The sequence below is a fragment of the Cupressus sempervirens genome, chromosome 9 (assembly GCF_028749045.1).
Source record: "Cupressus sempervirens isolate cs-2001-9-10 chromosome 9, ASM2874904v1, whole genome shotgun sequence".
Taxonomy (NCBI): domain Eukaryota; kingdom Viridiplantae; phylum Streptophyta; class Pinopsida; order Cupressales; family Cupressaceae; genus Cupressus; species Cupressus sempervirens.
Genome location: NC_143126.1, coordinates 677,371,237 through 677,383,540, shown reverse-complemented (window position 1 = coordinate 677,383,540; position 12,304 = coordinate 677,371,237). Strand labels below are relative to the sequence as shown.

At 41.0% G+C, this 12,304-nt stretch overlaps 1 protein-coding gene across 2 annotated transcripts in view; it reads left to right on the top strand.

Moving 5' to 3' along the window:
• REV3 (recovery protein 3) overlaps positions 1 to 12,304 on the top strand; it is a 182,596-nt gene that overhangs the window by 45,804 nt on the left and 124,488 nt on the right. For both annotated transcript variants that reach the window (XM_089801635.1, XM_089801634.1), the window contains one exon: positions 7,054 to 7,931. In XM_089801635.1, the coding sequence (XP_089657761.1) occupies positions 7,054 to 7,931 (878 nt within the window). The remainder of the gene's footprint in view (positions 1 to 7,053; positions 7,932 to 12,304) is intronic.

Below are 12,304 nucleotides of genomic sequence, written 5' to 3'. Positions count from 1 at the left end.
TCTGGCACACTATGCCTGCAACAGCTTCAGGTCTCATCAACTGGTCACACTACCCACGACTGATCATTGAACCGACTGGGGGTCTGGGGGCATCGCCCCCAGCGGGGTTGAGGGGCAGCTCCCTAGGCGCGTTCCCTGTCGCGATATAGGGCAGGGTCGAGGGGCAGCACCCCCATCGCCAAGACCAAATTGGCACTCTCAAAGCCACACAAAACTCCATGGAACACACCATTTTTGTGATTTTCTTTCAATCCCACGCTTTTTCTGGCAACCACTTATGTTTCCTACCTGTTTATATCTTTCCCTTCCCTTCGACATCATACATTATTCATTCTGAACATCTTTGAGTTGTCGCCATTTAAAAAAATAAAAATAAAAAACTTGGGCTCCTTCCTCTGCTCATCCACTTCTGTGCAAATCCATTTGACTGCATTATGCTTGATGGAAGCCCACTAAGGTCATGACCAACTACAACCTTCTTGTCGTCTGAGAGAACGCGCAGAGCCTTAAAACATAAGCCATGGAAGGTTGGAACATAACCCGCAGGACCTTAAAACATACGCGTGGAAGGTATGAATCATAAGCCGCGGAAACTTCAAACACATCCAATGGATATTAGAATAGCATCCACAGTAGTTCAAAACATATCCGCGGGGATCCAAGACCCTGTCCGCGGAAATCATAAACACCCCTGCCGAAATCTAACACCGTCTGCGGAAATATCACTGCGGGGCACAGGTGTCCGCGAGACACTCAATGTCCGTGGAACACCCTGTTCGCAGAACTTCTCTGCGAAACTGGAGTAACTGTATTGCTTGCCACCATCACCTTCCCCTTATGTTGAGCCCTTACTGAATCATGGCCATTAGGGACTCTCCTACCTGAATCCTTCCTCTTGTTGCTCGATTGCTCAGAGAATTGAGAATTGGATGAACCATTTGAAGAGATGGCATTGGATGCTGATGTGCACCCAAATTTACTAAAATTACGTCTACTCCCCCCCTGTGGAGGACATCCCAACATATTTATCTTTTGATCCGGATCCAATATTTGTGGTACAACTTTCTTGAGAAGAACTCTTGCCTCCAACTTGGTTTGCACTTCTTAGAAAAGAAGTCTTTTGCATGTTTTGTGTGACTTTCGTTGCCCATTGTGCCTGCAGTTGTCGCTCATCTAGTTTATTTCCTTGTTGTTGGCACCTTTCTACTATATCCGTGGTTTGACGTAACATTTTCTTTCTGCGTGGTTCGTTCACTGTGTTCCGTACAGTGGAATCTTTCTTTTTTTTGGGTTTGTACTGTATGTTCTTTCCTTCAGCTTCAGCCATAACCACCTTTCCTTCTTCCACTTCTCTGTATTCCTTCGGACATTCATTTCCCTCTTCTTTCTCACCTTCGTCGACCCTTAACATATTACAGCTCGGAAAGAGCTCATAATCCTCCATTTGCCAGTGAAAAAGGCCGTTCACCGAGTCTAGGTCGTCCTCATTTGATCCTCCTTCTAATCTCAATACTCCGTCTTCGTCCGGTTCCATTCTCTTCTTTCCTTCATTGTCACTTTTGCCTTCACCTTCTAAGTTTGACGATGCTGCCTCCTCACCTACCATTTGTGCGTATAGGTCAATTATGAATCTTCTGCCTCCGCGCTCCATTATGTTTTACTTTTGCTTGCACTAACCAATTCCATCCTAGAATAGCGTCATATCCTTTTCTTTTCAATGGGATGACCACGAAGTCCGATAAAAATGGCTGCGTTTCACTAGTTACCGGTTGCACTCTTAAGGTTCCCAACAGTTTGATCCCGTGTTGGTCTACCGTGAGCAATTGGAATGTTGGTGGCCATAGTGTAGGTTGTCCTAATTTTTTCCATACATCCTCTAGTAACACATTCATGCCTGATCCTCCATCCACAATTGTGTTTGTCAAAACAGTTCCCAGATGCCCATCTCGACTACTGCTGGATGCCTTCCCGTTGTGAGTGCCAGAAGCATTCTGTCTGTTGCCATCATTCCACTACTATCCCTTCCTGTTTCCTTTGTCGCTTTCGAAAACGGTGTCATGTTCAGAATGGCCGTCCCTAATTGGGGCATTGTGAGAAGGTCACTTAATTTGATCGGGACTTCCATTTGCATCACCTGCCTTATTATGTTTTGCTTAGCCCTGTTCCTTGTTGAGGTACCGGTAGTGTTCTTCAATTATGATTTCTCTGCCTTCTCAATTTTCGCTCGCGCTTCTTCCAATCTCTTCTTTTCTTCTGTTGGGTCGGGGTATAGTTTTGCTTACTTCCGTGTGATAGCGAGAACCTCCTCTTCGTCTGTCCCGATGGTGATCAAATTCACTCCTGACTTCAGGCACTTGGCATCCTCATGATCTCCAGGACCGCACCATCGGTATAACAACTTCGGTGCGTTTGCCGTTGTGCAATCTCGGGCAAAGTGGCCCCACAAATTGCATGCTCAGCATTGTACCATCGGGCGGCCATTCGCATCGTACTGAATTCTGCTACGGCCCCCATTATTATTATTGGCATTGTTGTTGTTTTGACCTCACCTATTATTTTTGTACCCTCTCGACGTGGCACCCTCGTCGTTGGTGTTTCCGCTCCCTCCTACTGCGGAAGCCTCTTGTGTGAGAAGTACTTGTTGAGGTCCTCTTGTTTTCATGTTGAAGGGGCATTCTTTTAAGGAATGTCCATTAATTTGACAGATCTCACAGAACTGGGTCTTCGGACAGGATCCTTTCGTGTGTCCTTCTGTCTTACATTCCGTGCACCAGAGGTCATTTCCCTTCGTCTCTTTTTGCATGTTCTTTCATCATTTGGATCATAGCTTTCTAGAGAGCTCGGACTTTCTTGCTACCCTTTTTGTCATTGCTGCTCTCTTCTTCCGAAGACGCATCATCGTTTGACTCGGATGAGCTACTCTTCTTCTTCTTCTTTGTTTTCTGCTCACTTTCCAAGTTCATCGCTTGATTATATGTTTCAGTGTATGACGATGGCGGCACAATCTTCATTTTCTTCTGCAACTTTGGGCGTAGTCCTTCAATGAACCATCTCTTTTGCAACCCATTTGCTGGCTTACTTTCCATCTTGTTTATTAAGTCTTTTAATTTTCTAGCATACACTCAAACTATTTCGTTTTACCCTTGCTTTGTGTTGTATATCTTTGCTACGATCTCATTGTCATCTTGTAGCAATTGAAATTCAGTGGTAAATTCCTTTTTAACGTTGTCCCAATCGGTTAATTTTTTGGGATCTGTATTGGTGAACCAATCAATTGCTACCCCCCTTAGGGTTGCCGGAAATTGTCGGACCCATTCATTTGTATTTGTTATGCCATTCGCCTTCCAAATTGTTTCGCATGTTTTACAGTGTCAGATTAGATCCGCTTTTCCATCACCATCAAACTTTGGCAACTTTTCCTTCGGTCTAGCCATTATTACTTGATTGTATGTACGGGTGTTGTTCGACACTCCCACACTGGTGCTGTTCGGCACTCCCACACCGGTGTTTTGCACTCCCACACCGGCGCTCTGCACTCCCATGGCGCTTTGCACTCCCACACTGGCACTCTCTCCGACAATTGTCTTATTTCCAACAGCTATGTCCTTTGGTGAAGGAGGGTCTTCCCATTCCGGAAGTGTATTGCGGACGAAGAGTTCACTCCACGCTTGTGCTTCCTTGGCACTCCGAGCCGTGCGAGTTAATTCCCTTCCATCTAGATTCATTTCCCTCAGCGAATTCAGGTTCAAAAATTCCTCCCTTGCTTCTTCCACCCATTCCACTCGCTGTCGAGTCTCCCCCAACAATTTTTTCAGTGCTTCGGAATCCGTTGGCAATTTGGTGAAACCTTCGTCTGCGTTCGGCCTATTGTGCCAAAATTAAATTTTCTTGTGCGGTGCATATTCCATCTTTTCGCTTTAGCTTATTTCTATCCTTGTTAAGCTGATTTGGCATTAGTCTATATTCCTCTACCTTTGTTCTAGGTCCATCAGGCAACGGCGTGAAATGTTTACCACATGGGTAAATAGATCAATGCATACAAACAATGAACAAGAACAACAAAACTCCTTTTATTATTCACATATGCCAAGAGATTACATAGAGCTTACAAATGATGATTACAATGATTTCCCACAGTGTACATATACCATTTTGAAGAACCTTCCCGAAGGGCCTCGTCGGCTACACAATATTTACCAACAACATCATCTTGTCGGCTACACAGTATTTACCGACGACAGTCAAAATAGTGATACTTTAACTCAATATTATTATTTTAGTACCTTGATGTTGATATGATGCTATGATGACAAGTTTATGTTGTTTTTGTTTACCGTACAGGTAAAGAAATCAACGCATACAGACAATGATCATGAATAGCAGAATAATATTCGCAATAGTAAGTCAATGATGATTTACAATGATCCTAGAAGGGATATAAATACTACCGCCGAACCTTCCCGAAGGAGTCCGTCGGTCACAATTATTCTATCCGCTACAAACTATTTACTGACGACGTCGGCTACAGAATACAGAAACACCGCCGGACCGTTGGCTACAAAATACAGAAACATCACCGGACCGTCGACTACAGAATACAGAAACACCGCCGGACCGTCGGCTACAGAATACAGAAACACCGCCGGACTGTTGGCTACAGAATACAAAATACCGCCGGACCGTCGGCTACAGAATACAAAATACCGCCAGACATCACCCCGTCAGCTACAGAATACAGAAACACTGTCGGACATCACCCCGTCGGCTACAGAAACACCGCCGGACCCATCCAGTCGGCTAACACCATCCCCCCCAAAAAGAAAAGTCGTCTCCTGACGACTGACAAAATATCTGAGCCAAATTATGAAACAAAATACATTAACAGAGTGACTACAACAAGAGAAATCTGCTTCTGACACATCACTGTCACCTTCGTCCCGTGCCTCTAGCCTCTGCTAACACAACACTGCCTCCTTGATGAAGCTGACCTTGATAGCCACCTGTGCTGCTTTCTCTACTTCCAACACCTGGGTATCTCGAGCCAAGTGTCGTTGCACTGCCTCCAACTGGATGATTAGCTCCTCCCGAGCTCTTTACGCATCCACCAAGACAGCCTCACAGCCAACACCTGCTCCCACTGCCTCTGGTACACAGAAAGTCCATGCCTGCAGCAATTTCAACTCTTCTCAATTGGTCAGACTCCCACGACTGATATCCACAACGACTGGGGGTCCAGGGGGCAATGCCCTCGGCGGGGTCGAGGGGCAGCGCCCCTCGCCGCCAAGACCAAATTAGCACTTCACAACCCACACAGAAATGCACGGAACACACCATTTCTGTCATTATCTGCCGATTCTACACTCTTTCTGGCAACCACGGATGCGTCCCCTTCTCTTTGGCATCATCTGTCACTCATTTTGAACAACTTGAATCTGTCGTCGTTTTTTTTTTTTTTTGACCATGAATAGCAGAATAATATTCGCAATACTAAGTCAATGATCCTTTACAATGATCCCAGACGGGATATAAATACTATCGCCGAACCTTCCCGAAGGAGTCCGTTGGCCACAACATTACATCCGCTACAAACTATTTACTGACAACGTCGGCTACAAAATACAGAAACACCGCCGGACATCACCCCGTTGGCTACAGAATATACAAACACCGCCGGACAGCACCCCGTCGGCTACAGAATACAGAAACACCGCCGGACATCATTCCGTTGGCTACAGAAACACCGCCGGACCCATCCAGTTGGCTAACAGTTTTTATGATACCATGTCCCATTCTAATCTTAATCAATAACATACATACATACATACATATATATATGTATATATACAAATATACATAAACATATACATATACTTACACACACACATATATAATTTTTATATGTTTTTGTACTAACGAACCCAAATGAATCCAAACCCCATTTCAAAATTTTGCTGCACTGACAAACCAGTTCTTTTAATGCAAACTTGAATGCAAACCCGAATTGGCAACTTAGATGAGCACAAATGAGGCATACATATGACAACACTATGATAACATATAATAGTGGAGTGTCTATCACAAAGAGAGTCATCTCCTTGTATAGAGTTCAAGAAATGTATTTGACAACCAAAAAAGTGTTATTCTTGGCCAAATATATATATATATATATATATAAAATAGCTAGCATTAAAACAGACTAATAAGTCAATATGGTGACTTCATTGCAAGTAAGTACATCCGAATACTCCCTCATAAGGCTTATTGTACTAAAATTTAAAAAATACTAACATATTGATCAACAATGAAATACATTAGGACCAAACAAAATCCATTAATGCTTTAGAAACCTATCTCATAAACAACTCTTTGACCAGATAGAACTTTATCAAGCTACCTCATAACCCATAACAAATCTCCCAAATTATGAATCTCATAAATTATTGGACAACATCAATGTAGAGCTAAATCCCTAGTGCTCCATTGAGTTGTCAAATGACCTTTATAAAGGTATTATTCCCAAATCTCTCAAATTACGGATCTCCTAAATTGTTGGACAACCATCAATGTTGAGCTACATCCAGTGTTCCATCAAGTTGTCTCATTATCCCCATAAGGATATTATTCCCAACATTCACAAACTCCCAAGCTAATTGGGGAGCAATCCATGTCAATTTCATTTACATTAGACACTTCCCTGTCTTCAAAGTGTGGGCTTTTTAAAATATGTATAATGAACATTCTTCACCATTGTTAGCATTTGGTGGATTTTCAACAATGACTATATTCAAACGCTAATGTCTATCAATCTCAAATTTAAGAGCTATGATGGATATTAATTCTGACTCTCTGATGGTAGTGGCTTTTGAATGCTCATCTTCCTCTCTACAGAACGCTAGATAAGTGATTTGTTTGCTGCTTGCATTTTTCTGACAGAGGTGGTTAGTGCTAGATATAAGTTAGGACAAATTTTTAAATTGTTCATGTAGCTTTTCTATTATTTTAATTGCTCAAGGATACAGACTACCAGGACTAAGACAAATGCGTTCCATGCAGTGAAATCTGGAGAAGCCGAATATCTTCATCCATTTTTCATGGAAACAGATCAAGGGAGGAGCCTGAGTGAGAGGAAGCCTATGGATAGAAATCCTGAGGGTATTTTCAGTGGTTCCGATACTATAATGGGTATTCCAATGCATTATGAAAATAATGGCTCCGTGTTACATCTTCTAGCTCCTCCACAGCCACCACCATCCAGATATGCTGTGTTAAAGTGGTTGTTGCAAGCAAAAAGTCAAAGTTTGAGTGGTGTATCTGAGAAACAAGATGATAGAGTGGGCAGCCTTCCAAATTCTCAAGTAGATAACAAGATCACCCACACTTTGCAAAATGCCAAAGTGACTCAAATAGAAATGAATGGCAAACATAATGCTGGTGTTCCAAGTTGTCATGATGGCTTCAAGCTTGGTTCTCCAAAGCTCAATGAGACTGGTATATCCGTAAGTGGATCAGATAATTCCTCCCAGTGTGCAGAAGCATACTTTCGAACACATGAACCTTTTCCTGCAGAATCAAATCAAATCAGAAATCTTAATTTATTAGATCAAGATAGCATCACAAGGCCTTTACTACATCCTATGCAGTGTGCAGATAGGCTATCTGAATCTTCTGAGCTGCTTGAAACTCATCACATTTCGAAGAAGCTCCAATTTGAAGTCGGAAACATTCCTGTCAGCAGTCCAAGTAAAAAGTTGCCAGATAGAAAATCACAAAAGGAAACAATCCATGAAGAGAGCCCCAAAATCTGGAGAAATGTTTCTCAGATTTCAGCTCCTTCTCCAGCAGGAGCAAAGCAGACTCCTATTAGCCAAACTGGCTTTCGTGACCCTGCAAGTGTTGGTGCAGGCCAACAGTTAACTCTAATGAGCATTGAGGTAATCATATGTTGTACTCTTTCTATTTTCCAGTTTTATTCTAGTTCCATGAATTCCCTTCTTTTATATGTCAGGCAGAAGTACACAGCTTACAACTGTCATGAGTTGACACAACAAGGAAAAAAAACATTGTGGGAGGAATGTAACTGTATATTGCTTATGGTGACTTGTAAGTTTAAAAGCAACAATCAAATATAAGTCATGGGTTTGCATTCTAAACTAGCGAATATTGATGTTATTACCAGAAAGAATCACAATGAATTATGTTTCTGCCAGAAAACACGCTAAAGCATTGAACTTATTTGAAGAGAAATCTGGAGTAAGCAGAATTAGAAAGTTTGTTCTGAAATGTGATACTAATCAACATTTTATTGGCTTTTTCTATATAAAGACTAACACAGTCGAATGCTTCTGCATTATTGGGATTGATAGAGACAAGTGCCATTGGCTTCGAAGGACTGCTATTCTTACCAAACTACAAAAGAAAAGTCCCTCTTATATATTCTAAAAGAACTAGATATGTTTCCATCAAATTCTTGTATACAATAGTCTCTTTTAAGCATTTCAAGAGGCAATAGGTTTCTTGTTTCCTTTTAACTGTACACAGCTACAGAAGATTTCAAGTGGAAATTGTAACTTCAGATTACTAAATGGTAAACATTGATTATTTAGAAAGATCAAGTTACTAACTTACTATCAGTAGTTTTAGCGGAAAATACTATTAGATGAACTGACATGGTTTTTTTCTAATGGGAACTTAAGATGCAAAATGGAACTTCACAACTTATCTAGGAACAGAGATAGACAAGGAAACACACGAAGATAAAATAAAAAAAAGTATTCTAAAGCTGCTGTTTCTTTTCATATGGTTTTGCTGGTCACTCTTCGAACTTAGCTGTAAAGTACAAATCTGTTAATCTGAAGAATTGCATTCCATGCAATAATTATTTGAATGACCTTAGACCTTCAAAAAGTATAAACACAAAGGGATAAATGTTTTGATGGTTCATAGGCATGGCTGTGACAACACTTTCTGTATCTTTGCTTGCTTAAGAATCTTGTCAAATAAATAAAGTGAAAAGCTTGGATTTGTGTTAGAGAAGCTCAATTTTCTAATCTCTGACCTTGAGATATGGAATAGATTTGAAGAGTAACAAATATTCTGATTGGGTCCATTTTTTCACCTATATCTGTTGATGTTTTCATACAAAGAGCACTTTCTAATGCTAACATATACTGTGGTAAAGCTCTTTCATACAGTTTAGATCCTGATTGACAGCAGTAATGGAAGCCTCCCAGCATACTGTGCAAACAGTTGGTGCTATCATGCAGTTAGCACTAGACATGAGAAATCAGTCGTTTGATGTAGTAAGACACAACAAAGTATTGTGCATTGTTAATAGTTTTAACAGTTTGAAGCTGGGGAATACATCATTTCACGGATGCTAGCAATAATACCTATGTCATGACTTTTGTTTACGTATTGTGGTAGGGTTTGATTAGCTGCATACTCTAGATCAGTTACGGTTTCTTGTTGAAAATCATCAAAAGACAATCGCTGCAGTTGAAAGAATCTTTGTGCACTATTTTGCAGTATGAGGGGTAATGTGGCTAGAAATTGTTGAAAATGGATGTTACATGTTATGTTCGTGTTTAATATTAGTTATAAGTTGTCACTTTTAAGTTTTATGTCTAGCAAGTTAGCAACTAATTTCTTGGTACTGATGGGGGACTTGTGTACTGTGATTGTAAGTCGCATCTGCCAAGCTCTCATGGTTAAATCCAAGGTGCCTTTTTTGTGGATCATTGACCCCATGTGCTCACATTCTTTGAATTCTGAAAGATTAAATATCTATGTCCGTTGACATTGTTGAACTCTGATGGATTAAAGTTTTAAACGTTTGAGTATATGATACAAGTACTTTATTGTCGGCCCTTGGTTTTTTGAATGGCTTCTTGTAGTACTTAGAAGTTAGGATAAAATAATATGCAATTCATCCTATATATTACTGTTTTTGGCATAATTAATACCAGAAACAAAATCAGCAGATTTGAAAGGGGCCACTTTCTTTTTTCTGTTTCTGCGAGTAAATTCAGCATAATCAACTAAGCTCAAACACCAAAATATATAAATAAATTTTCCCTTTATTGTTGTAGGCTATTCTTTTCTCTCATCCTTGTAATTTTGTGCTTGCGATTTTCAAAGAACAGCTTGCATGTGTTAAATAATTTTCCTTGCACCTTCATGTGAGGGATTTGCAGAGATATTTTTTGTGTTATTACAGAATTAATAAAAAATTAAGAGAAGCATATCATGTTAATTTGGAGTGCCCGAATGAGTGGTGCCTCTCCATGGGGATACCTTTCTGAGCAACCTTGTTGGATTGTTTTTGGTAGAGTGTACTCTGTCAACCTTGTATGACTTTGCTGCCCATGGTACATCTGGGACCCAGTAACAGAAAAGAGGAATATATTCAGAAACTGATTATTTTTTGCATGGCTTATATGAAAAATAGTACCAGCGATTTATAGATTATGACCAATTAGTGGTTTAAAAGAATGTTTACTTTTATAGAAATAGATACAAGTCTTTGACATTATTATGGATCTTGTGTGTTACTTGGACTATGTTAAGGATCTTGTGTTCTGCAAAACGCAAGTTTTAAAAAAGCTTGAATTATTCAAAAAATTTAAAAATAGAAAGAGAACTTAACTAAACAAAAAGATGTGAATTTAAGCTCACGAAATCCTGAACCATTCCAAGATCTCAATTTTGGGTTTGTTTCCCTAATCTTTGATTAGAAGTACGAAGTTTTTATTTAAAAATAATTCTTGTCCTAGTGCCATTCAACCTTCACCATTGTTTATGTTATATCATCCAATGTTTTTGTTTTAATGCCTCCAAAAAGGGTTCTTTAAGTTTCTTAAATGAATCAAAGATTTTACACTAATCAAGAACTCTTTTGTTTGAGTTTGGTCCATCCAAAACTCCTTTTTCAGAAGTTCTTGGTCTATTTGAAACTCTTTTATTGAAGGTTCCTACTCTATTGTGAACTCTCTCTTCAGCATCTCGGGCTACCAATGGCAGTTTGTTTTTAGGAGTGAGGTCAAGTGCTTTGGTGGGGTCAAGAGGTTTGATGGGGTTGCTTGTTTGGTTAGAGATCACCACTTCAACACTATATGTGGTTCATTTTGATAGTTTTGCCAGATTCATGTGGGTTTGCATTGGTCAAATGATGTCAAATTATAGGGGCATCTTCATCGCAATGTGTTATTTTCTACCGGCTTCGTTGTACTATGCAATTTACAGCACGAAGGGGGCTGACCCTTATGAGGACCTACTTGAGCACGTTACTAGATTTTTGACCATGGGTGACATCATCATTTTGGGAGACTTTAGTGCACGAACCAGACACTTTCGGACCCTCTTCCACGACTTTGGATCTGATCCAGTTTGTATGACCGAATCGGATCCGGACACCTTGGCCTTATAGCGCTTCTTTGAGGATAGTTAGGGACTCCTCACTAGATAGGGCCGCCATCTACTACATTTATGCGAGTCCTCGGACTTTGTGTTCATAAATGAGCTTTGTTGGCTCATCTTTTCACTTGCTGGCCTCACTGCGACAACACAAGTGTTGTAGACTATGCTCTCTTAGGTGCTTCCTTGTCCTCTCCATCAGTCTCTTCACCATTTCTCGCCTCCCCCTGGCTGATCATGCTCTCCTTAGCCTTACCTTGAGGGTCTCCTCTCTGCCCCCTCACTTCCTCTTGTGGCAATCCTTCCCACTTGCACCTCCTTTTGCTTCATTGAGAGTGACTGTGACCTCTTTGTCCACCACCTTAGACAACTCCTCCCCCATGATTTCTTCACTAATTTTGGGGATGATCCCTCTATGTTTGATTCACTTGCGTATGTGTTGTGGGAGTCTTCCCTCCTTCATTCCCTACCGCACCTCCTCCCTCTCTCGTAGCCCTAAGCGTAGGAGCACTTGCCCCATGAATCTTTGGTTTGATGATGACAACAAGTCCTTGTACTGCTTGATTCACTCGATCTCATCCACCCTTTTCTCCTTGTTAGTCCAGTTAAGGCTCGCCTACCGCTGCTCTTTGCCATAAGAAGCGAACTTTCCTGATGATGTAGTGTAGATCCCTTTGTGCCCCTCCTGTAGCCTTTAAAGTTCTTCTAGCGTACCCTTTTCCTCATCGCCTTCTCCACCCTCCACCCTAGATCACAACTCTTGTTTCTCACACCTCTACTCTATAAATCCCCAACCACCTCACCCATTCGCCTCGTTGCCACCTCTTCACGTTCTCCAACATCAGTGGGGCAAATTAGATGCATGAATAATAGCAGGACAACGAATGAAGAT